The sequence below is a fragment of the Lissotriton vulgaris genome, chromosome 5 (genome assembly GCF_964263255.1).
Source record: "Lissotriton vulgaris chromosome 5, aLisVul1.2, whole genome shotgun sequence".
In the NCBI taxonomy this organism is placed as follows: domain Eukaryota; kingdom Metazoa; phylum Chordata; class Amphibia; order Caudata; family Salamandridae; genus Lissotriton; species Lissotriton vulgaris.
In genome coordinates, this window is record NC_141693.1 from 1683791285 (window position 1) to 1683817243 (window position 25959).

At 40.9% G+C, this 25959-nt stretch overlaps 1 protein-coding gene across 2 annotated transcripts in view; it reads right to left on the reverse strand.

Annotated features, from left to right (window-relative positions):
* Positions 1-4483: 4483 nt before the first annotated feature.
* Positions 4484-25959, reverse strand: part of TANC2 (tetratricopeptide repeat, ankyrin repeat and coiled-coil containing 2) — a 2475706-nt gene continuing 2454230 nt past the window's right edge. The window contains exons 28-30 of one of the 2 annotated variants that reach the window (XM_086923824.1): positions 14249-14395; positions 10797-10897; positions 4484-8578 (exon numbers count right to left, since the gene is read on the reverse strand). In XM_086923824.1, coding sequence (XP_086779950.1) covers positions 6655-8578; positions 10797-10897; positions 14249-14395 — 2172 coding nt within the window. In that variant the 3' untranslated portion in view covers positions 4484-6654. Of the gene's footprint in view, positions 8582-10796; positions 10898-14248; positions 14396-25959 lie in introns of both variants that reach the window. The other variant, XM_086923825.1, reaches the window with a different exon arrangement.

A 25959-nucleotide genomic window follows, 5' to 3' on the forward strand; every position in this document is an offset into this window, starting at 1 on the left:
TATTCAGTGTTAATGCTAAATAAAGATGTTTTCAAATGTTTTTGAAAGTGGGTAGTTCTAGTGTTGATATCTAAAGGGTTCCTACTTCTGAGGGCCATCAGTAATGCCTCATCAAATACAGGAATCACTATACAGATGAGTGAGAAGAGCAAACACACCCCTAATGGGAACCTGGAGAGCAATCACATTTGCTCTTCACATTCCAGATTCAGTGCTTTGGTTCCCCACTTATTGAGGCAAACAAATCAGAAACTCTGAAAAAATACAGACATTATCCAGTTTTAGTATTGGATGTTGAAATGCCATGAATCAAGAAAATGTGATCATATTGTGGCTTAAACGAATGATTTACCACTCAGTTCCCTCAATTTGTACATGTTGTACTTTCTGTAAACATGTAAAATGTTAAAAGCCGAGACAGTTCATTTTATATAATAAGGATATGGTTCAGATGGTGCAGAGATGCACTAATGTACAACTACAGTTTCCATGGTTCATGATGCCAAATTAAAATTGCTGGTTTGGTTACAGGCCTGCGTACAACAATGCATGGATCATGCCTTGAACCAAGAAGGTTACTGGAATGAGTCAAGATGTAACTTGAAAGCACTAGTAGAGAAGATATGCCTCTGTGGGTGAGATTGTGTGTATAAAAATAAAAACAGGCTGATAAGAGTGATCAGACAGAAACCATGTTCAAATTCTAGCCTTTTCCTCAACAAATCAGTAAAACATGGGCCTTGTAGTCACTGCAGCTTATGTAATGCAAAACAAAACAGTGCTTTTAAAGAGGAAAGGCCAGGATGGTAAACATTGTCTGTCTGTGAGAAGACTGGCATTAGGCTTTGCACAGCAGGACAACCAGATGCTTTGAAGAAGGAATGAGAGCTGGAGAGGAATGACTAAGAAGGGGGGATCATATGAAGTCAAGCACAATCAACTGCAGATACTGCAACACGTAGTCTGTCAGGACTAAGAAACATTGTGGACATGCAATATAGGAGGGAGATGTGCAAACACCACTGAGATAAAACAAATTGGAGGAAACTTGTGGACGATTGTCTGAATCACAGCAACTTCAATATGTAAACTGCTCCACAAACACTGCAAAGAATAGACTTCTTAAACCATTTCCAGGTGAATAATATTTTGAAAAAAGATAAAAAGCAACAGCCATCATTGGTCTTTATTGTGTCAAATTCAAACAGAAGTCGTCGGGATTCTCTGTACACCCTTAGTATAGGAGGTAAACTTTGCTTGAAAACACATAGACCTTATTTTTTCCAGTGAATACCCATGAGCAGAGCCTGAAAGAACATTACTGGAGAAGCACTTTAAATCGATTAGCGTATTTCCCACACCAACCCACTTGTTTAAAAAAATGTACCTCTTTGCCTATTCATATGTACAACCATGTCTCTCTTGTGCTATACAATTATTACCCCGTTTGTATTTTTTTGTGTGCATTTTTTTCTTTTTTTTGAAAATACGTTAAAAGATAAGAACCATCTTGTCCTTTTCTAATGAAAACACAAATATTAAATATTTGCCTAGATAAATGGAACTGGTAAAGTGCAATCATTCACAGAGAAAATGAGAGACTAGATTTTAAATTGATAGTGCAATACGAATGAGAAGTTTGTGATGTGTGACTGTGTCTCTTTGAGGAATCATCAGAAAGGATAACCATGTATGGTGTTTCATACTTACAGCTACTGTAATATTATGAACCAAATAATGTTAATTTCCCCCGCCTGGTATATATTTTTTTAAGTTGAAATGAAGACTGCAATCTGATTTACAGCAACAAAAGATTAGAACATGTATAAAGTGCTGTAAAGACGTTTCCTTAGCTTTTCACATTCCCCTCACCAAAATATTTTCCCTTCAGTGACTTCACTTTTTCCATTATAATCGAATAAAATAACTAAGTACATATATAAAAGAGTATATTTTTAAGGGGGCTGGGGGGAGGAATTTAATGGCTTGTCCAAAAGTCGCACACAAAGTATTGCATGAAAATGGAGAGAATGTTTTATTCTTATGAGCTTTTAAAACCAGAAATAAAAGAAAAACGCCCACCTGTCCAAATGACAAACTTATTGAAGGAGGTATGATATTTTCTGTAAATATTTGTTGAGTTTTAGTTAAGCCCTGAAATCCACTATTTTGTCTTTTGGTTTAAGAGTGATATGTGTCAGGTTCTTACATAGCCCTTTTGAAATAGAATTCTGGATTAAAATGGCTGGATTTGTTAATTATTCATTGTTTCTTTGAAAGAAGAGAGTGGCAAAGCTAAGCAAGTACGGATGTTAGGTCAACGGATGTTGTTGAGGCCGGGAGCATACTAACAACTACCAGGTGAATCTTTTGAATTCTTTCACTAAGGCTCATTGGAATCCAGGTCCTGAAACGAGTTATGACATGGCATCTCTGTGAGGATGAGAAATCACTGCTAAGTTTATGTAACATATTTTTGACTTTTCTTGCAAATGAGTTATATCTTTCAGCAGTTAAAGCACCAAAGTAAAAAGCTTCTGATACTCGACTACATTTGAGTGCTGTAGCAGGTTCCCTTTCCTGAGCTACAATGAAAGCAAAAAACGTACTATTGTACCTCCCTAAAACATTACTTTGAAAACAAAAAAATGTAAGCATCTCTGCACTGTTAGAAGTTGCTTGAGAGAATGCTATTTTCGGATTCGTACAATTTCTACTGGTTTCTCTGATAAGCTGTGATGTGAGAATGCACTGCTCTTGCTTCGCATCTATTTACTTCCCTAACCACAGGTGGGCCACGCTTTCTCTGGATACTTATGCACAGTTCTTCTGTGAGTGTAAAATAATCTATCTGGCTGCTCTATAAGAATTCGCTGTTTGGGCTCTCTGTGAATAAAACTGCTCAGTGATGGGGACAATTTGCCTTCCTAGTTGTTTGGCAGATACGGAAATAAAAGGCAGTAGAAGTGCCTGTGAGCAGCGGCTTCCTAAGAACAGAGTAATGAAATTCAACGGGTCTATACTTTCTGTTATTCACACTTAATCCAGCACTTCCCTTCTTGCACTTACGCCCGTGTTTGCTTCCTACAGCTGGGAAAAACAAGATAAATCTGTCTCCCAAGGCTGTGATAGGTGGTTTGGCCCTACCATTTCAGGCGACTTGTCTCTATTAGCTGAATACCACGATCCTACAATGCCGTGTTTCAGGCATTCAGCAATGTTGGGAAAACTAACTGGCCAGTGTTTCGGCTACACAGGTTGCCCAACATTGCCTGAGCTTGGCTTGTAGTAGGCCGAGAGTACTCAAAGCAAATAAAGGGAAGGACAGCAAAATGTCGGAGTCTGCACATTGTATTTCAACCAAAATGTTTCCCCACCTCAAATGTCTTCACACTGAGACTAGACTCTATCAAAGTCCTGGTGTGTACAATGGTAAACCATTCCTGTAGTGCAATATACAATATCTGCCACACAGCAGAATATGAATCATAAGTTCCCAACAACCTCATGGTAACCTGTAGCAGAACGAGATGCTTTAAAGGAACTAATACAACTCGAGTTTAATACATTTAGAACCTCTTTACAATGTTTAAAAAAATACTCAGCCTTTTAAAAAATGAAAACAAAAATAAAACTGTGGGAGAAATGAAATACAAAGAATCTCCAAGACAGATCCATATATATATATATATATATATATATATATATATATATATATATATATATGTACACACACACACACACATACATACACACACAAACCCCTAAACCCAGATGTGATTCCCATTACATGGGTGAACTACGGTACAGTTTACAGTCAGACACTCTTTCAGCTTGTGCCATGGGAATATAGGACTAGGCAACTTTACCTGTTATTCTCTGAGGAGACTAAACATAAATACCAAAAATATATTAATAATAAAAAACAAACATCACTTTTCAGCACACTGGGTTTTTGCATTAAAAAAAGTTCACATAGGTCTCTCACCATTTTCAAACACAAATCATCCGCCTGAGTTAACCGCTTTGTAACCAATATCAAGGAAAAAAGCATCAATTGAAACTTCTTTAAAATAATTTAGCATGTTGAAGTCAGTGACAATTTCAGAAGTCACACATCACTTTGGTAATGTAGTAGCAATTTGGACGGTGTTTCAGTCTATCTCTGGCTAAAACTACTATTTATTAGTTAAAGAAAATAAAACACAAGCTGCATAGATAACGGAGAAAATTAAATCCTTTAAAAAGAAGGTTAGGTTCGTCATTTTTGACAGTACAACACAGGCTCCCTCCATTTGAGGCACCAAAAAGTTTAATGAGAAGGCAGTAAGAATGTTGTGTGAGTTGTTCTGTCCATACACTACGGAATTATTACTGAATCTGCAAGCTCATTTTCTAACCTTCTCTTTCTCTATGCCTGACCAGGTCAGTGTGTCACATTCTTGCTGCCAGAGTGATACTAATGATTCAGCTGGGAGGGGCTATGTTTGAATGCATGTGTTGCTCTAGATACACATGCTTAGATATATGTTATTACTCACTTCATCATACACATCGGATTCATGCTATTTTCTTTCTCCCAAAATACTGACAAACATTTTCATGACTAGGGGACATGATCAGAGGATACATTCATGCACTGTTGAAGGGATACTCAGCTTTGTCTTGAAACTGAAAGGTCACATCCTTTTTAATCAGAGGTAGACTGCAACGAATGATGCAGAGAGTCAACAGCATGGAATAGCGTGAATTGCAAAAATGACCATGAAAGGCATATCATGCTAAATCACTGTTCTCTCTTGTACGCATTCCAGTTTCAATACGGATACGAAAGACTGGTGGTTTGCTGGGACAATATACCATCTCTATGTTTGCCCCACTTCTTAGAACCAATCAACTTGTTAAGTGAGTGTGCTCAATAACAACATGGTAAGTGCAGGTCACTACAAAGAGTACTAGAGTGTGTACCTTTGTTGCTGGACCAAGAAGGGATGAGGGTGCTACCAAGACAGCTCAACTTGCATATCTTCAACATTAAACTGGTCAGTAAAAAGTGCCCCCCACAGATGGTGGTTATGTCCCCTCAAGTTTCGTGTTGTTAGTTGCAGCTAGAGGCAGAAGGCAACTGAAAAAACATGTGCACAAACAGTGAAGAGCAGTGTTAGTCACCACCAGTAAGATTGTGAATGCTGGTGTACAACAAGATTTGACCTGCCGATAAATGGTAGGACTGGACTTGTCTGTTAACACAACTAATGTGTATGCCTTGTTACAGTTCCTGGTTAACTTGTTAGAACACAACTAACCGAGGTAGTGAAGGCAAAGACTGCAGTGAGTGGTAAGTTGTGAATAAAAAAAGAAAATCCTACCTAGGCCTTTAAAGGTACTCCGTTGAATGAAGGGAACCTGATTAAACTTAAATCAAAAATATAAAATGGGAGTCTCAGACAGAGTTTCTGGGTATAAAACCTACATTCAATTAAATTACCCTAAAACCTTTCTAGCAAACTGTAGAACAAGGGCGAACAAGGTGTACAGTTTGACTTTTATGTAATACAAGTTCCCTTTCCACCTTCCTAGTATACGACTTACAATTCAGTTTGAACATTTTTAAACTAAGAACTTAATGTTCTAAATGATAATACTGTTTTGAAAGAGGAACTAAAACCCATAACCTATACATGATTAGTTGTTATTTCTATTTAAAGGCACTCATTTTGTGATGAATGACTGCACTGAATTGGTATTGGAAACAATGAGCTTCTTCAGCCTAAACGAAATTTAGCGTAACCACATTAACGTACCTATTAAACCCTCACATAGAGAGAAAAATTTGCGCCAAGTGAATCATTCCAAAGAATGTTTTCCAGTGCTTGCAGCATTCATTTCTAGTGGTACTATTGGGTTAGACTAACCCAGAAGTGAAAATACTAGGATAGCCTCTGCTAGATAACAAGGTAGCGCATACATATCTCCGAGATACTGCATGTGTGGCAGAAAGAAGGTACATTATTTCAATGTTCAACAAATGTAGTGCTCTCAAACTCAAGAAGGAGGGCATAATTATTTTGGGCTTTTGATCTCGCTCGCTTTACTACTAGATCTGAAGAAAGTGTGCTCTAGAGAACAACAAAGTGGCCATCCCTTGGTCCAGTACGAACTGCACACAAACACTTCACTATCTCGTGAAAGATTGTGGACTTGTTGTGAAACGATTTTTCAGCAGGTTACACTGTGTTTAAATTAGAAAAACAATTAAGTTCAATTAAATTAACAATATTATAAAACAAACCCTCCCCCCACTCTCTAAGAACAAAACGGATTGCTCCACTACATTTCTGCTGCAAGAACCTTCGGTCAATTGAGTCATTTGACTAGTTGAAGGTCACTGCCTGCAATTCTGTTTCTCAATATACATTACATCATATCATTTACTCAAACATTCCCAGTGAGTAAAAACTCTGGTCTGTAGGAGTTGCAAACGGAATCAGAGTTGTAGCTTGCCAGAGTTCAGGTCAGGGAATTAACTTTTCTTGAGCTGTCTCTGGATACCACAAATAATATGAAAAAGCAAATTATGATGACATGGAAATGAGCTGGAAATGTGTGCTGTAAATAGAAAGGGTAATGTCAATCTGTACTTTTGGGTAAGTTTTATACATTAGACTCCACAAATGGCCTCTTTGGTTTGATAGGTGATGTTTGCCCTTGTCGGGAGTCCCTGGAAAGCTGTCGGAAAAGGTTGTCCTGGTATGCCTGTGCAACAGGCAGAGTTCTAGCCACCTTGACATCTGGATAGGAAGCGGTCTGGCTAACACGCTCCAAAATTTCTCCACGGGATCCATTTGCTAACATCCCATGAGTGCCATAATAGTCTTCTTCCAGCAAATGACCATTCTGAGCATTGTTGGTTTTGTTATAAAAGGCAATGTTGCTGATTGATGAGGGTGGGCTGTAGGAGTCTGTCTGAGGCAGGTTTCCAGGAGACGTCGGGCTGATAACTGTATCCACAGATGACACAGCCCAGGTCCGGCTCTGTTGGTGGAAGTGAGGGTACTGCTGAGTCCGCGCTGTTTTATCTATAATTCCCATGAAAGGTGTGGTCCTGGAGCGGGCTGGCTCACTGGGATAGCCCCCTTGGGGTGGAGAAACTGGAGAAAGCTCATCACATAATCGGTCATATGCAGGCTTGAGTGGGATCTCCATTTGCTGAATGGAAGCAGAGGGACGGAATGTCGCAGTCAGGTTGGACGAAGATGAAATGCTATTGCTGGAAGGAGAGAATCGGAGGCCAACACTTTGGGAATGAAGTAATGGCCTAGGAGTAGGTGGGTGAGGCTTTATTTCAGTGGGTGTGATGCTTATTGGTCTCCGAATTAAGTGAGACACATCTGGAGAACCAAGCTGGCTCGAAGGAAGGGAAGAGCGCTCTAATTCTAATTTTGAATGGCACACTGGGTAGTAGGAAGCAGACTGACTACGCCCAATCTGGGGTGTCTGATTGTACCTCATTCCACCTCGGTATGCAGAGGATGGCCTTTGTGGAAGATCTTCTTTGACCAAGCCTCCATGTTGACAGATTGCTCCAGCACTTAAACTGGCCTGAACATGCTGCACTGGTCTCCCATCTGCTATTAATCCACCCAATGAAGCCTGGTAGACCAACCTGCTTTGACTAATACCCATGTCTCCCGAAGATGATTGATATTTGCTGCTCATAGAATGAGACACTTGGCCATAAGCACCACTAGGAATAACAGCACTGGAATGCACTGCTGAGCTTGGTTGGTTGCTCCTCACAATTTGTGCCTTGGCCGCTTGAAGTCTGTGCGCTGGCAGTGGGACAGGAGTAGGAAGCTGGGGCATTTGGAAAGACCTTTGTGTCATTTTAGACAATGGAGATTTAGGCCTGCCAGGGTGCTGTCCAATGGGCTCTTGCTGGTATCGCACAGGAGAACCAGACTGAGGTCTGTATACACTCATGCTTTCTGCTGGAGGGCTGGCTCGATACTGTGGTGCTCTACGAGGCGAGGGTGGTGGGCTTGGGTACTCCATCACCAGGCTACCCACAGGAGGTGGGCTGAAGCGATACGTGGAGCCTTGGTGCGCTGGCGAGGTATGTGGAGGACTAGATCTGTAATGAGAGTTCTGATGTGTTGGAGAAAGTGATGGAGAAGTTGGCTGGTACCCTTGTCTTGTTGGAGAACCAACAGTGCTATTTGACCTAAAGTCAAAAACCTGGTGTGAAGCAATAGGTGAGCCAGACATGTAAGTGGAGTCCCGATGTGCAGGAGAAGGTGGTGGGCTCTGAATGACAGGAAGGGTCTGACCTGGCCTTGACTCAGTTTGAAGGGACACATTCTCATTGTCCTGCTCAAGATACTCCTCTTCATAGATATCTTGAACAGAATCAAGATCTTCATTCTGAGCCTCTGGCTCAGGTTCATCAGGAAGTTCTTGCTGTTGTTGCATCTGTCTGCACTCGTCCTCCACTCTCATAAGTAGCCGTTGGATTTCCCGGTTATTCGGACACAGCTTGATGGCCTCGTTCAGATCCTCCAGGGCTGCTGCAAACTGCCTGCTTGACAAAAAAGCAAAATGAGAATGGAAATTAAAACTGTTGCAAAACAAATATACATTTTCAGATATTTGTTTCATATAGTATATATGTCTCTAAGAAGCCACAGTGACAATACAACATTACTGCGTATGGGGTTACTAGTGTAAAACACAGCTCAAAGATCTACAGAAATATCGAATTACAAGGGAATGACTCCTTTCTGGTCTCTTTATTGATCTTAGTTTGCCAAAAAGGGATGATAACCATTTCTTTGTACAACTATTAATCTGTATGGGCCTCTACCATTGCTCATCTCGACCTTCGTCTGTGAGGTTGAATAAACACCAAATAAAAAAACACACAAACTATCATTTCCACAATGCAAACCCCATCAAGAACTACACAGTTGTCTCCCCGGTTGTGGGACTGCATGTCCTCGTTGCTGATAAACGAGAACAGCCTGCAATGATTACAGTATGGTTCCCTTTTAAAGTTGCTGATCAAAGACATTGCAGGTTCTGTAGTTGTGTAATGCTAATGTTGGAAAGTGGACCATAATCTATGTAGTAAGGACGTGAGTGAAGAGTATTTTGGAAACAAAGGATTGTGTTAAAGATAATATTCTGTTGCCTTCCACACAAAGGTTTAATAAGTTTACGGATATTATCTGAAAAACAGTCTAATGTGTGACATATATGTTTATAGTAGCACTGAGGTGACCTTTACTTAGGAGTAAAAGAGATAAGGCCTCTCAACTTCTATATATTATTTAGATGACAGAAACACGTCCAAACAAAAATATGTGGACTGACGTTTTCCTATTTCAAAAAGCATCAGCAAGGGAAGCTGTTGTTAAAACGGATCACCCCAAATTAGAGAACAATTTGTTTGACTAAGACTCCTCTGCTGTCCTGATTAGCTATAAACCACTTCTCAAGTCCCAACAAAAACCGACAAAAATCAAAAGTAAATTGACATAAACAAAAAGTAAAAGTGAAAATGAGCTTGTGCACTGTAGGTTTTAGTACGCAGCACAAACCTATATCTCAGAAAAATAAAATGGAATCTGGTGAGTGAAGGATTCCTTTAACCAGAACTGGGGTAAGCCAAGCAGTGTCCTTTTGTTTTGCATATGGCATGCTCCTGTCCAGTGCTCGGAATACTGAATCGCTTAATGAAATTGCATTTGTGAACTTGCCTTTTTTGTGTGAGTCATTCATTAGTTAGAACTTTAAGATACATGCATTTTCATAATTTTCTGGAATCTACAAGAATGCTTCCTTAACGTTACTAGATCAAATCCATGTTGAAAAAGTATTCTGCGCTTTTAGAAATGTCAGTTGCCTTCTTGGATAGTGATAACAGCTTAGTCAAAAGGAACTGATCGGGAGATAAGTGGAATGTGGGAGAGACCTGTGAATACCCAACTCAAGTGAAACAAGACACTTGAGGTGGGAACATCATAATCGCTTAATCAAACAGACTATTGGCTCAACAGTAGTTACAAAGGCTTTCAACAGCATCAACTTAATCAGACTGATCACCATGAATGAACCAGCCTTACATTCAATAGAGGGGGCAAACTCTTGACTTTCTTTTTGTTCCATTACTATCATTAGAGTGTCCTGGAAGCTAAAGAGTAACCAATCTGTGTATCAAACGACTTTCAAAATAACAAATTGCACTGTATCTACTTATGAAATACTTTTAACCAGTGTATCATGGCTATCTGATAATAATCTTACCTAGCACTGTATCTAACTGCTTTTGGGACGGAGCCATTTGAAAACGCCCTATTGTCAGAATATAGATGTCTGCTCTCGGGAACTAATCCCTTAACCAATGGACGTTGTCCTTACTTGCATACCACATAAGTGCTATTGAAAGGAGAGTATAGCTAAACAACATTTCTCTGCAACTTGATTTGTGTCTAAAATGATTTGATACTAACATATACTCTATTTTACTTGCAACCTCTGTAACTACGCAGGATCTTACTCCCTCAACTTTGTTAATCAAACTTGTTTATAAGCAAAGGCTTTTCTTCCCCGCTCCCGGTGGTCATTTCGTATCAATTGTTGTAACAGAAGGGATTCCATTAGTGCACTTGCATTGGCTACATATTTTGCCAACTGTCTGATTAGCCTCCACACCCCTTAAAATGCAATTATAAGTTTCCCAATTCGGTTGTGGTCCCAAACATGGCGATCGCTCGCTCGCCTCTCTCTCTCCTCACCTGCTACTGCGCTTTGCCCTGGCTCTTGCATAATACGCCTCGTAGGATTTTGGTTTCAGCTCCAGTGCTTTAGTGGCAAATTCCTCGGCCATTCCAAAATCCTGCCGTTACAATAATAAACAAACAAAACAAAACAAATATATGTATATGTATGTAACTAAAGAGTAAAGAGCAAAGTTACAACTACATATTTAGGCATTTTTTTGTTATAAAGAACAAAGTCAAAAAGATTTATTAATTGATTTAAAGGAAAATGAAATAATGAAATCCCTGTTCCAGATTGGTATATTTATAGTTTGCCATGCTTTGGAGCATCAGTACCAAGTTAGGAAAGATGCAGTCAGTTCCTGACATGAGAACAGGCTTAGGAGCAAATGGTAATGCTCTTATAAAATTATTCTCAAAGCAGGAATAACTCATGTATTTAGCCACTTAAATGGTATGTTCTCAAACACATGGTTCTATAATAGGGAATAAAATTAGTAATCCCACTGGCTTGCATACAGGCCCTTGTTTCCTAGAGAGGTCCTGAGGACACTGACGTCACAGATTATAATTTATGGGGCGATGGCAGAATTTAGTCAGATTATCTCTCCAAGGGGAGAAACATGGTATGGCGCTAGAGAAAGGAAAACCATGATAGAAAACGACTGAAATAATGGACACACATGTCAATGGTGCTTAAGCGCTGTACACAAGTCAAATATGAGATAGTGTGAAACACTGTCAAGGGAGATTGAATGTGGAACACTAGCCAAATGTGATGAAGTGTGATCCTTGAGACAAAGTTAATCAACTTTTGAACACAACTTAAAAGAACTTGAATTTAGTAGACAAACCAAAAGAGCCTAAATGTATGACCCAAGATGAATGTAAAGAATGAGTGTCATATACAAATAAAAAAAATCAAATATACTACAGAAACCACAAGAGAATGAATGCACTACTAATAAAAAAAAGAGTGGGACATTAATTCCACTAAAAGGAGTGTGATACACAAATCAGTGGGAGCTGTTTTGGTATCAAAAAGAGAAGTGTGTAAATAGGAGTGAAAAATTGCCTTGAAAATCAAAGACAAAAAGAAACCACTGGCGTAGTCCAGAATAGTGAGAGAAGCAGACTAAAAGTAAGTGAAGCTTTCTAGAGGAGAATGTACTGCACTGAGGTCACAGTAATTAGAGATTTCTATTAGGACTGCTCATTCTAGAAGTACTCTTAAATGGAAAACTATCTGCGCTTTGTACTGATTTATTAGCTGGAGGAATTTTATTGTCCCCATAATATGGTCTCTGGCTTCTTTTCTCTAGGTTTCACACATTTCTATGATTAATTTGTTGTTGCCCCTATGCATTAAATTCCGCACCATCACATTAGCACAAACTTGGACTAACATTCTATTTTTATTCTTCTTGACATAATACTCCTAATGGAGACAACCAATGAGGTCTAAACTGGAACATATTTTTATATGATCACAACCCATTTCTTCTTGTAACTCAACCACTGTCTTGCTTGCTGTCTATATAATCACAATGAATTATACTTCAATGTCATCAGATAGATAAATCTAACTGAGGCGCTAACTGAGGCTCTCTTGTCTAGTCCACCAGAAAATAAGTCTCCATAGACAAATACAAATAACAAGATTTAAATAAGACTGTGGAGCTATATTATGGGTTATTGAAAAATCCCAAAGAGACCAAATTATTCCTTTAAGATACAGGGAAGGGTATTACCAGAAAAGTGTGTGTGTGTGTTTGAGCAAGACAAGTGGATTAGTGTGGATAAGAGTAAGGAATGGAAGGAAGAGAAGCGAGAATGAAATACTGAAGGGGATAGTAGAATAATTTGGTATCACAGACTTCTTAACTAACAGAAGGGAAAAAATCAACAGAAAAACGAAATATTTATTAGAGGCCGAAGAGTGAGTAAATAAATGCTCACCTGCAAAGCCATTTTTCACCACTTAATGTTCTGCTGGATATGATGAGCACTAAATTAGCCTGCTGACTTTTAAAGCAGGATACACAATGGCTATTAACATCTAGCTGATCGACAATAGTTGTTGAAATATTTTGTAACTGGATTTGGATTGATATGCATTTTCCTTTTTTCAAGTCGGGCACTAGCCAATCCATAGGTTTATTGTCTGTAGGAATGGTAGGGCTATACAAATTGTATTTAACATAAATAGGAATAAGGACATGACTTTTTAATATAGAGGTGACGTACAATTCTAAAAATAATAAAAAAATTAAAAAATCAAAGACGTCATTTCCTAATGCTAATATTTTAACTTTTGGTAGATAGACTAATCAAAAAGTCTTCTCAGTCTTGTAATTCTTAACTTTTAAAAATGTTTTATTTTAAATGGGCTGTCCACAATGCTCACAATTTTGCAAACTACCTATAGATTCCGAAAATAGCAATAACATCAGTCGAGTACGGTGTGCGATATGCTGTAGGTCTGCAGCAGGAATTTCCTTTATATTTCTCACACAAGAGTAAATTCTTTGTTTCGCATGGCTGCTGCTATGATTGATCTGTGCATTGCACTTTCGATCCGCATTCCATGCCATTAACGGTTCCAGGGTGACAGAGAAGAGAAGTGGATGCTAGGACAGCATGCAGAGACAGTTAGCCAGAGATTTTCCCTAAAAAGTGTGTGAGAAGATCTTGCATATTCATAATCGGTCCCCGTGCCCCTATAAACATATATTCAATTGAAAAGAAGGCTCCTTAAGTGTGTAAAACTCATTTCAATCTGAAAAACTGATTGGGTACGGTTAATGTCTTCGCCAGGAAGTTAACAGTGTCCTCATAAGCAGGTGAGAAAAAAAGTTAAAATCAGGAATATATGTTTTACATGGTTACACTTTTAATGACTCTTAAATTCTCCCATAAATACCTCCTTGGCCCCACCTATTAATTTAAACTCTTCTCTGTAAGTGTCCTGTGAAGGGAAATTTATCTAAAAAAAGGAACAGAGACAGTAGATATAACTAGAAAAGAAGATATAGAATACCATATAAAGATAGAAAAATGGTGTGTCTGATTTTATTGATAGTGCACAATAATATGTTTCGTTCAGCTCTTCTTTTCTGATGCCTGGCCTTATCCACCTATGAAACACTGTATTCAAATATAGAAACTGCAGACACTTCTCTTAACAGATTAAACAACATTTCTCTTCACTTTTTATAGGTGTTTAGCCTGCACCTCTCAAAGCATATGGAAAGAGAATTTAATGAGCCTACTGGGTAGATGTTGTAGAACCCTAGATTTTGTAACTCATTTGTGGTGCTAGGACATCACACCTCTATCCTCCATAACTGTGTTTCACTGATCATAGGTTCTTCAAAGTGGTTATAAGTAAATGTTGACAGCCCAAGCACAGCATAGAGAGTATGATTATCCCAATCCTTCCCCAGTAAAAAAGGCAAGGCACTTACATTCATTTTCCTCCGACACCGGGAGAGATTGAGGAGAAGAGACACCTTCAGCTCTCGGAAAGTTTTCAAGTCTTCCCCAAAGCCCTCTCGGGGAAACTTCTTTAGAGCATACTGGTAACGCTGTGCTGCTTCCTTCACCTTCCCTTTCTGAGGTTGTACGAGGAATGAAAAGAGACAAATCAGCATTAACATTATACGTTATGACACAGGCTTTTGATGCTTTTCAGCAGTTCCTCATTAGCAACAAGTCATGAGAAAATTTAACAGGTCTATAACATTAACATGTTTACATCCAATTGAAAATGGAAATTATATAGCTCTGATTGGGCTATAGGGTAGCTTTTTCCATATCTATGTTAAAGTGTTCTCAGTTAGTTGAAACCATTATGCGTCATTATGAATTTGTCACTAAACCCAACCCAACCAATCCAACAGATCAGAAGACCAAATACACAGCTTTTACCTACTTCAGATAATTATTTTCCTTTTTCTCTGGTCAATGAATTTTACCTTAAGATATTGATTTCTAGAAAAACAGAGGGCAGCGGTTTCACCCATTCACTGTTTCAAGCAAAAAGTGAAAACATAACTTTTTTGCTGGACACAAAATAATATAAATACAATGTTACAAATGTTAAAAATGTTACAGCTGGGTCAGTCGGGGGGTTGTGACTGCCTCCAAACCGGCTCGGAACATTTCCCAACGCGTGCTTCCTTCCCAACCCTGGTACACGCCAGCATTAAAAGAACTAAAATGGTCTTGCAAAAAATTGGAGCGGCTCTGGAGGGTTGCATACTCCCCGCAAACTAAAGCAGACCTTCGTGTAGCCCAAAGAGAGTACTACACAGCAGTCAAGACTGCGAAAGGGGCTTACTTTGCGGCTAGGATCCTAAAAGCAGATAACAACGATAAGGAAATCTTTGCTATAGTTCAAAGCTTTCTTTCACCTATAGCGGAGCATAAAAAGATCCCGGTTTCCGCCGAATGGTGTGAGGAGCTCTCTTCCTTCTTTATCAATAAAATCAGGCTTATTGAAGAGGGATTAGCTATGAGTACTGCTGCCTCACTCCCCCCGGAGCTGACACCCGGCGCCCCCGCTAGTAGCTGCCTTACCAAATTCACTATGGTGGATCAATTGGACACCCTAACACTTCTAAAATCTTTAAAATCAGGCTCCCCCTCGGATCCCTGCACGGCAAGAGTTCTGGCGGGAGTAGCGGACTGTGTAGGCTCTGAGGTCACTACTTTGATCAATTGGTCTTTACAATCGGCAGTGGTACCTAAGCAGTGGAAGCAAGCCAAACTCTTGCCTCTCCTGAAGAAACCTTCGGCAGACCCCGCTATTGCAGCCAACTACCGCCCCATCTCCCTGCTCCCGGCACTGGCGAAAGTCTGCGAAAAGGTTGTCTTTCGGCAGCTAAATGCCTTTGTGGAGGAATCTGGTGCGTTACATCCAGCCCAGTCGGGCTTTAGGTCATCCTTCAGCACTGAGACAGCTTTGGTGGAGGTGGTGGAAGCCATTAGGGAGTGTACGGACAAGGGTGGCAGAGCGGCGCTAATTTTATTGGACCTCTCTGCCGCCTTTGATACGGTTCCTCACCAACTCCTCCTGGCCCGCCTCACTGAGATTGGCATCACTGGGGCTGTGTGGTCCTGGCTGGAATCTTTCCTGGACTCCCGCTATCAACAAGTCTGGATGCCCCCGTACTCTTCTTCGGCCAGGTCTGTTCAGACAGGGGTCCCACAGGGCTCTACTTTGAGCCCACTTCTTTTTAACATCTATATGACCCCGCTGATCTACCTGGCCGAGGAGCTGGGTGCAAAAATTATGGCCTATGCCGATGACACCCAGCTCCTGTTTACATGGGGCAACACGACATTAGAAACTGATGTCGCACTAAAATGCCTGGCTGCCGTTTTCACCTGGTTAGCTCATGCCAAACTTAAATGCAATGAGGGAAAATCAGAGATTTTACTATACGGCCAATTTCCAAGCCAATTCACTGAATTAATTTGGCCACCTGATTTTCCCCGTCCCCTCTCTGAAGGTGGCCCAGCCAAGAATCTGGGCATATGGTTTAACGAAGATCTGAGGTTCGCAGAGCAGATCAAGCGATTGACGGGTGCCTGCTTCGGGACCCTCAGATCTCTGAGTAGATTCTTTCCTCTCTTACCCCAGCCAGCTAAAGAAACGGTCGCTAGGGCCCTCATATTGTCCCGCTTGGACTACGCTAACGCTTTGTATCTGGGCTCCCCTTCCTTTCTGGTTAATAAACTTCAGCTTATCCAGAATGCTGCCGCAAGACTCCTGCTGGGTATTTCTAGAAGAAACAGCATAAGACATCAACTGGCTACTCTTCACTGGCTGCCGGTGGCCCAAAGAGTCCAATTCAAGGCCCTGGTACTCACGCATCGAGCCCTTCACGATACTGGTCCTGCCTACCTCAAGAAAAGAGTTACTTTCCATGTCCCAAGCCGCCACCTAAGGTCGGCTTCCCAACGAAGGATGGTAGTTCCCCGCTTCCGGCGAACCAGATTGGGCGGTCAATCCTTTTCGGTCAAAGCCGCTGCCCTCTGGAATTCCCTCCCATTCACTCTTAGGGACACTAGAGACCTTGGTTGCTTTAAGAAACTCCTTAAGACCCATCTTTTTAACATAGCCTATTAAAGTTGTTCTGCTCTGCTGTTCAGCTCTTGACTTCTCTGTGGTTATGCTTCGCGCCAGGATACTCTTGAGTAGTTGTGCGCGCAATAAATATCCATATAACATAACATAACAAATCCGATGCTCTCAGTTAAAAAAGGTAAATTAACAAAAAGACTTCTCGAATAAGTGTAATTTACTGGTTGTGTTTTAGAGTAAGAGGCTGTTGGTCTCTAGCCTGGCACTTTCTTTTTATAGTAAACCGAGTGTTTGCCGATTTCCATGTACCCAAGTAAAACTAAAGTATAATTACTATTTAGCAATGGTTTCTGAAAGTAAGACTTTCAATCATCACTCAAAGTTTAATAACATGGAATCAAATGCACTTCAATAAACAAGTGAAAAAATGGTTATTAGGAAAATAGGGATACATGCCATGTTGTGCTTTGTTACAAATAGTCATAAAAACAAAGGATTTTATGTATGTCTGTATACATTTAAACTGACATAGGACTAAGCCTCTACAAAGCAATGGAGCACTGCGCATAGATGTGTAGGGAATGATTTAAACCATATAACAAAAGGATGTGAAGGGCTTAGTAGCTCAGCCTGTGGACAGAGAGTTGGCCGTGTCTTTATTGCTGGTGTACGAGCTGCTCGAGTGCGCTGCTTTTAAATGCAACAAACCTTCCAGGACTCCAGAGAAAAGAGATAAGGTTTACTTTAATACACATACAGGATGCCCGATTTGAATAAGTAAATGTTTTAACACAAATTCACAATAAATGGCAATAATTGTTTATCTCTGCAACCAAGAAATTATCCCAAAAAAAGTATTTCTTTGCACAAGCGTTCAATGTCACTTTTATGTCACTCTTACAATTGCCTTTTTTGTGAGTAGCACAGAAACTAACATAGCAAAATAAATTAACTAAACAAGCATCTATTCAGTAACATCATGAATGGTGAATGAATCCTTTTGATGTGTCGGAGTTAGTGATCCAAGGAGGTGTGTATGTTTAGAGGATCTAGGTAAGAAGGAACACGTTACTTACCTGACCTATGGTTCTCCAGTTTTGGACCCACTCTCTGATTCACATGCTCGATATTCTTGGAATTATTCCTATTTATCAGAGTAGGAACTCTTAGTAGTCCACGTTTACACTGCAGTGTTCCTATACACCTATTTAACAATGGTTTCCCTGTAAGCAATCTGTCCCTATTTTAAGTGGCCCAAACTGCAGCCAGTGATTCAGAGAAAGGTGGGCCTCTACTCCACTCAGAAGCAGCTAAGCTTCAGATTTGCGAAGCACTATATAATAAAAACAATCAAGAAGAGTCTTAATAGAAAAGGTTAGCGCATGCAAATCGATGTTTAGATCTAGAGAACAGTTACAGGTAAGAAACTTTTCTTCGACACTTTTGGTGCTTTCATAAAATCACATGCTTGAATTATGACTAGAAAGCAGGTGTGGTAGTAAACAAAGTGGATTGCAGGAATGAGTCTCTCTTTATTTTAAAAATATGTCACTACTTACGTAGTTGCTTTATGTACGTTTATCAGTGAGATGCGAGCAGAAAAGGTTGCTGTGCCAGCGCTCTCTATCGTAGTGAATGCTCTAACAGCACTATGAATTGATCTTCCAGATTTGTTAGGATACAGAGATTACAAACAAACATGCCAGCCAGTGTTTTCTTAAGGCTTGCTTTTTTGTTTATTATGGAGACCAAATGAAGAGTTGAATAACTTTTCAGAAGAAGTGTTTTCTTGTCAAAGTAGAATTTTTTGGCATCCCTTCAGATTCAGAGTATAATGCACTCTCTGTGGACAGTAGAGGATTCAGGGAAAAGAGAACAGCAAATCTGGCAAACGTGGATTAGTACGTAAAATCACATTAGCTTTAACCCCTTAGCTGCTCAAGTTTTGCTACCCCCAGCACAGAGTCCTTTTTGTGGATGTTTTGGATGCTTCACGTTAAATCAATCCTTCATAATAAAATTCTCTGAAAAAAGAAATGCAGGCTAAATTAGAGTCTTTTTCCTCCATCTTTTGGGGATTCTAAAGCTATTTCGCGTTTGTGTATTCACCTTGAGGGAACCAAGAACATTGGTAAAATGTGCCAAAAGTTTTATTTTCTTTTTTTGCAACAAAAATGGGAAAAAATGCCGTTTAAGAAAGTATATAGTGGTTTCTTTCCAAAAATGGCATCAACAAAAGGCCTGCTGTGGTATGATCTACATCGTCCCTGCTTTCAGGAACAATCAGAGTTGAAAAAAACAACAACAAAAAGTCTTTTTACCATAGTTTTCAATTTCATATGTGGTAGTCTATTTTCCAATTTCTTGAGATTTCTACCTATTTGCAGTGTGTGGTGGAAACAGACCTGAAACCGACTGAGGGACCAGGAAAGCTAAAAAGGAGACACAATTCTGAATTCATCAAGGGGTTATTTGTATATCAATTGCTCATGGTTTCCCCAAAGAAACTCATCACTGAAATAAAGAACACAAATAAGTAGGAAAAAATAGAATTAGATAATGTTTTTATCTGACTTGTTTTTGGTAAGTGGACGATTTACAAAAGTAATATACTGTTACATCTAACAGACTGAACTGGTCACAAGGCTATATAATGTTTGTTGGTTGTCCAAAAACATGTGGTACTGAGAGGCAACAAGTAAGCTGAAGCTTATAATGATAATCTACTGTAGACCAATCATGCAGCAATTCAGACAGTAAAAACGAATACATGAAAAAGGTAGGAAAAAAACCTATCCATGTTTGAAAGGTGCTCAACAGACTGAGTTTAGGATTGTATCGTTTCTCCTACATATAGTTCCATAACACACCAGTAGTGTTTCAGGACACCAAGCAGGGATTGTATTGCTCTGCGCAATTTCCAGAAGTCATTAGGTCGTGCATAAAGTACCAGCATTCACTGAACATACAGGTGGCATGTAACTCCAAGTGTCTTATACCAAGCTTTGTTGAATGCTACCTTGGAAGCATTACTCATGATTGGTATGTTTCAGCATTTCGTGCTTTACAACTCCCATGCAAGAGAACACCTTTGGAGATGGAAACATTAAATAATGTATCCCAACCTTTCCTACATGGTTACCTACATCAAACCCCTTGTACAAAATACTAAGAAGGGTGGATTTGCTAGACAATGACCTGCACATCAATTGGCGTTCTCTTATCAAATCAACTTCAACCACTTATCATGTTCAACACATTCAATATTGAGTGCAACCTTGGAGTTTGATGCACATCCACCTAGAGCATCCACAAAGACCTCCTGTCCACAAATAATTTTTGCAGCAGAAAGTCACAATACCAAGAATAAAACACCAGTGCACATCACCTTAGTCACTTTTATCCTCTGTGCAGTTTAGCACTCTTTCTCCATCAACATGCCATGTCGGTGTTCCGGTCCCCGCCGGAAAACCGACATGGCATGTTGATGGACTTTAGAACTACTACGATGGAACTTATCATGGCTCCCTGAACTATCATAAAACAGAGGATCAGTCTATAGACGTCTCACTTATTTGACATAGTTGATGAATCTTATATCAAGAAACGATACATTTCATAAACGCGGCGCCTACAAAAGAATAGTGTGCAACACGCCAGAAAGAAGCCTTGAGGAAGCCCGAATAGGGCGAAATGCACGTCGGCTGTGGAGCATTGTCGTCTAAGAAATAAAATTTGAACTGTTGATACAACCTGGCTCTCTGGAAATGATAAGATGTATTCCGACAAAGAACATTGATGGAGAAAGAGTGCTAAACTGCACAGAGGATACAAGTGGCTACATATGATGTGCACTGGTGTTTTATTTATCATACCCCTTGTGGCAGGGTGTAGACCAGTCGTTACTGGCTCTTGACACCATATCTCCCTCCACAGCCACCAAGAGATAAGGGGATATAAACTTCAGCACAGGCAAATTGGTCTGTAGTGGAGCTAACTTCAGGCCTTATCAAAGGCAGATTCTGGTGCCTTCATAAAAAATGAGGTGCACTGTAGTATACACCGGAAACGTGCAGTAAGATGATAGCTTGCTGTGTTATGTTGCATAACATTGCAACCAGTAAAGGCTTTCGGATTTAAGCATAAGATGTTGAGTATGATGACACCAATAAACCCTACTCCAACCTCCGCTCACCCCAACCCCCACCTCCACGTCAAGCAAACCCATGTCAAGATGCAATTAGAGCTACAGAAGGAGGGATAAAGCGACCAGACACCCAAACAACCATTTCTGGTGTAACTGGTAAACAAGGCATACTCTTGTTTTAATGACAAATGTACACAGTTTCAGTTCTCAACATGAACTTCCTGTTTATTCGCCGGTGAAACTTGAAAACGGAAAGTAACAGCAGCCAATTCAGTTGATGATGATTACCACTAACAGTGCAAAATAAACATGTTATAGTCACATGCAAATGTAGAATAGGTTGTGAAATGATTACTCCTTCTGCCTAATCTTCCCTCTGCCTACACTTGCTGTTTCTGCACATGCGCCAGCCGAAGCTGATCTCCAAAACCACCTTGTGCACTGTGCAGTAGCTGAGCAAGAGACATTGCGTAGGTGGGGCCCTCTACACTAAGAAGCAGCCACTTTCTCCCAGTAGCAATATATCTCAAGTGCTGAGGTCACCTGCACTACACCCTTGCCTTGTTCCCACTGAAGTGCCCCAGATCAAAAATATACATTAACAGTGTGCCAAAACAATGCACCAGCAACACTGAACTGCCACTCCAGTGACCTCCCAATGTCCTGATATCCACCTGCAAAGTGTGTGGACTCTGATGTTGTGCCAAGTACTCTTCATGAATTGCTCCAAAGAGAGCAGTCATTGCCCCAGTCATACTTTCCGTTTTCAGAAGCATCAGACAAAGGTCAGCAGGCTATTGCCTGCTGACCTTTCCTAATGTTTCTGAAAACGTCCTACACTGTCTTCCACATGCCCCGATCTTATTGTTCAGGAACTGCGAGGGTTTCAATTGGTAACACTGGGTCCTCTGCAAATATGTTTTTAAAAACCTGAATCCCCCTGTACCTCGCAACCAACCAATGGTTGTCTGCTCAGTTGGGAGAGACATCCACCTTGTAATGAGTCTCTTCTGCAGGAGACTTGACCTCACTGCTTCATTTGGCTGTCCAGGGAGAGAATATAGTGCAGCTTTTGTGTGTGTGTCTGTGTGGGGGGTGGGGGCTTTTCAGCTTGAGTTTTTATCAGAGGAGACTGGCCATCCCATGTTGGGTCCCTCTTGTTCCACCATCACGTCTTCTTCATCTTCCTCCTCTCAAAATGAGACCTCTATTGGAAAAGGCACCGCTTAGTATTCTGTTATAGGGGCCTTGCGTTACAGCATGTTTGCATGACATGCATACAGTGTTTGAAGTGAGGTGGTTTCACGTGTCAGAATTTAAACTTTATATGTACAACTATCGCTGTGCTGTCAGTGCACTTGTGTCATTTTCCTAACCACGTGAACCTGCCAACTACAAGTCACACAATGCAATTCACCATTATTGTGATTTACCGGTCTGGATTTACGGTTTCTTGTGTATGTGCTTGATGTGACAAACAAGTATGTGCAACACGTAAAGAGTTCAAAAACCTCTAAGGTCCATGTGTGGGTAAACCATTTCGTAAAGGGTTTTACTTTCCACCTTGGGACTTGTAATCATGTTTATTCCTACATAAAATCCAGACCAATTCAAGAATGCAAAATAAAAAATGACTTGACAAGCAACATATTTTGGACCTGGTCGCCCTAGGTTCTTGGGATCTATCGCTAGGTTGCCTATATGACAGGCATTCTCAGTAAATATGTGGTTTTGCGAGTTGCACAGATCTATCAACTGTGTTGACTCCTGTAATCAATACATCCAGCAGGAAAGGCGTTTCAAGCATCTCCAATATGGGGATAGATAGTGTTCAGAGGAAGGGTTACCTCCAATGCAACCTGTAACTCTCCTCTGGGTTGCTAGCTTTTCTTCCAGATATGACCAGAGATAGAGTCAAGGCTTGCAGATTTCACCAACAGTATATTGTATCAAACCAAATGGATTGATCCTCTCCTCGATTACTTGCCAGATTATCTTTTTAGTGGCCACTGGTAATGAGGATTTCCCCAACATCATATAATTAGCAACTATAAATCACCAACAAATATTTCAAATTCGATGTCAGAACTAATGCTTCCTATGGCTCATCTTGCCTTTCCTCTACTTTCTTCTGCTCTGTTCTTCTGTTGTCTCTTTTTTTGGCCAGAAATGTGCTTCTGCGGCTGCATTTCCTGGCTGTGATGTCATCAGTCACTGTGCCAGAGCCATTTTTAGTGATTACCCAAAGGCAAATTGTGAATCCCAAAGATCTGAAAGCTGGTTCCGACGTTGCTTACTACGTATTGATGCTCAATTCAGAAATTGTCATTTGGTATTTTTCATAATTACTAAAATCCAAAAAGCTGTTTCTGATAAAGACTTCTAAGAGCAGATTCCTCACCTTGTAAATTTACTCTGGTGATAGAATGGATCCAGAAACTTTCTAGCAGTTCCTTCACTCGTTAAGAATTGGCGCTGTGCTGCTCCGCGTCATATCCATTCCACCTCTGACATGAAGTTGTGGGCCAATATAAGTGCACCACCTCTGCACGCTGACGTCAGTTTTTTTCTTTCCTCACCTTTAGACACGGATCTAGAGCTCATTGAAGCTGGTCACAGCTGATCAAGATATTACCTCAAGAAACATCTCAGGTGTGCAGCCAATGTCACCTTCCAAAACTAGCCATGTTGTGATTGTAGTTGGCAGATGTTGGTAACAGAAAGCCATGAAATCTCCCTATGGTGCCTTGGCTCAAAACACAAGTCAGCGATGTGTCTATGATGCGCTAAGATGAACGAAAAGGCCATCAAAGACTATGAGGTCAAACTCGCTGTCACCAATTTCCGTTGTTCACCAAAGCACTCATGAAGTCACTGCAGTCCCAGTCAAAGTCTAGGGCGCGGAAGCGCTCCCGCTCCAGAGGCCGCTACTGTGAACATTTGCCATCAAGGTCACGTGGCTCAGGGATAAAAACATAAAAGTACAAGCACGAGTCTTCTTTATACCGCTAGGCCCCCTCCACCCCCCCCCCCCCCTCCCCGGAGTTGTGCAATGCTCCAGGCAACTCTAAGTCACAGAGTTGCTCCCTTAAGGAAGGAGAAGTGTGGCTCAGGGGTTAGAGGCGGCAGACCCGGAAGCTGAGATCGGCCCTGGACCAGGGTTCAATTCCCCGCCTCGACGGGGCTTGGGCTCAATAATTCCACGGACTCGATAATTCTCGCTCTGGTGCCTACTCGACTCACGGGTTCACACTCTGCGACTCTGGGCAATAGCTTGCTTAATCTCCACAACGGCCCCTCGCGGCGGGATGCCTGGCTTTCACCTTGTGGATACCCTGCCAAGGTTATCTCACAGGGGAATACCAGGACGGGTTCCCTAAGCAAGCGCTTAGATGCCTGCGATGTGGGTAATTTGCGCTATATAAATACATGCACATTTACATTTACATATTTACATAATCCCGCTTAGGCCTTTTCCTAAAGACTAAGCAACACCGCAACAGCTACATCAACTTAAGATAACTATATAGGAGATTTTTGGTGCCACACCGGATCCCTCTGGAGTGCCTCTTGGCCCCACAGATGTGTGGGGGTCTTCAGTTAGGTTACTGTTGGTGGCTCCAAACGTAAAGCAGACTGTGTCCTTGACCTCACACTTAGGCAGACCCGTTCCCCGGGATTGGTGCTGCCAGCTCTGGCAATGGTGCCACCACAGATGTCATCTTCAAAATCGTGACCAATACCACCAGCTCAGGTATTGACACAGATATCAATGTCACTGATGCTGGATATGGCACCAATAGTTGTATCAGATTCAGAGACCCATACCCCACTTCCTAGGGTCCAATATTGTGCCCAACCAGACACTTATGCCCCACAATATGACACCAGGGATCCAAATTATGACAAAGACAACCAGTATGAGGATGTTGGCAACATACTTGATAACCTCCAGACTGCCAATGATCTGGGCACTTAGCCAGACATTGGCATGTCTTCACCTAATCCTATGGCCACCTCCTTTGAGATAGTAATTTTGAAAGCAGCTTAATTGTTAAATCTTTCTTTGCCCACTCGAGAGGTTAAGACTAACTTGCTGACAAAGGTCCTGAACCCAGTGCAATCCAGACAAGAACCCAGCGGTGGCTCCTCCTTTAAGGCGGAGGAGCATTGCACCGCATGATATGCAGCAGGTAAACAAAGAATAATATTATTCTATTATTATTCCATGTGCTCGACGGCCATGCAAGTGTGATGGTGGGGGCGAGGCAGATTCCTGCCTATTGCAGGATGACATCTGCAGGTGCGCAGTACGCATGAATGATTGGCGGCTGTCTACTGCCGGTCTATCAGACATGCGCACTTCAGAGCCAGCAATTCCAGCCCTATATACTTTCTGGGGGATTGTAGGCACAGGCACCCAGGCTCAAAATGTGAGCTGTGTTAGCCTGCTCCAACCAATCCTGAAGCTGCTCTCATGCTGAAAACAGCATGACAGCAGCTTCATGATTAGTTGGATTAGCATGCAGGAAATAACTTTTTCTGAATTATCAGCCTCCTGCTGTAAAACGGCTCCTAATCCTTTCATGCTGGCAATTTGTGATTAAGACGGATTTCCCAGCAGGGTCAAAGTGGCGCAATTTAGGGGCTTCAGTTACTTTTTTTTATTCCCTCAAATTCTGCTTCACATGCTTTTGTCCATTCAAAGTCAACACATTTACGTAGCAAACATCTCAAGTTCACGCATAACTCAGCAAATCCTTTGACAAATTTACTATACTATTACGCCATACCAAGGAATTTCATGAGTTCCTCCTTATTGACGGGGGCGTTAAATTTCGCATGGCTTCTACCAAGTCCTCTTTGGGTATTACACCCTCACCAGTAATTGTATGACCTAGATAGTCTATGGAATTCTTCCTAAACTTGCATTTTCTAGT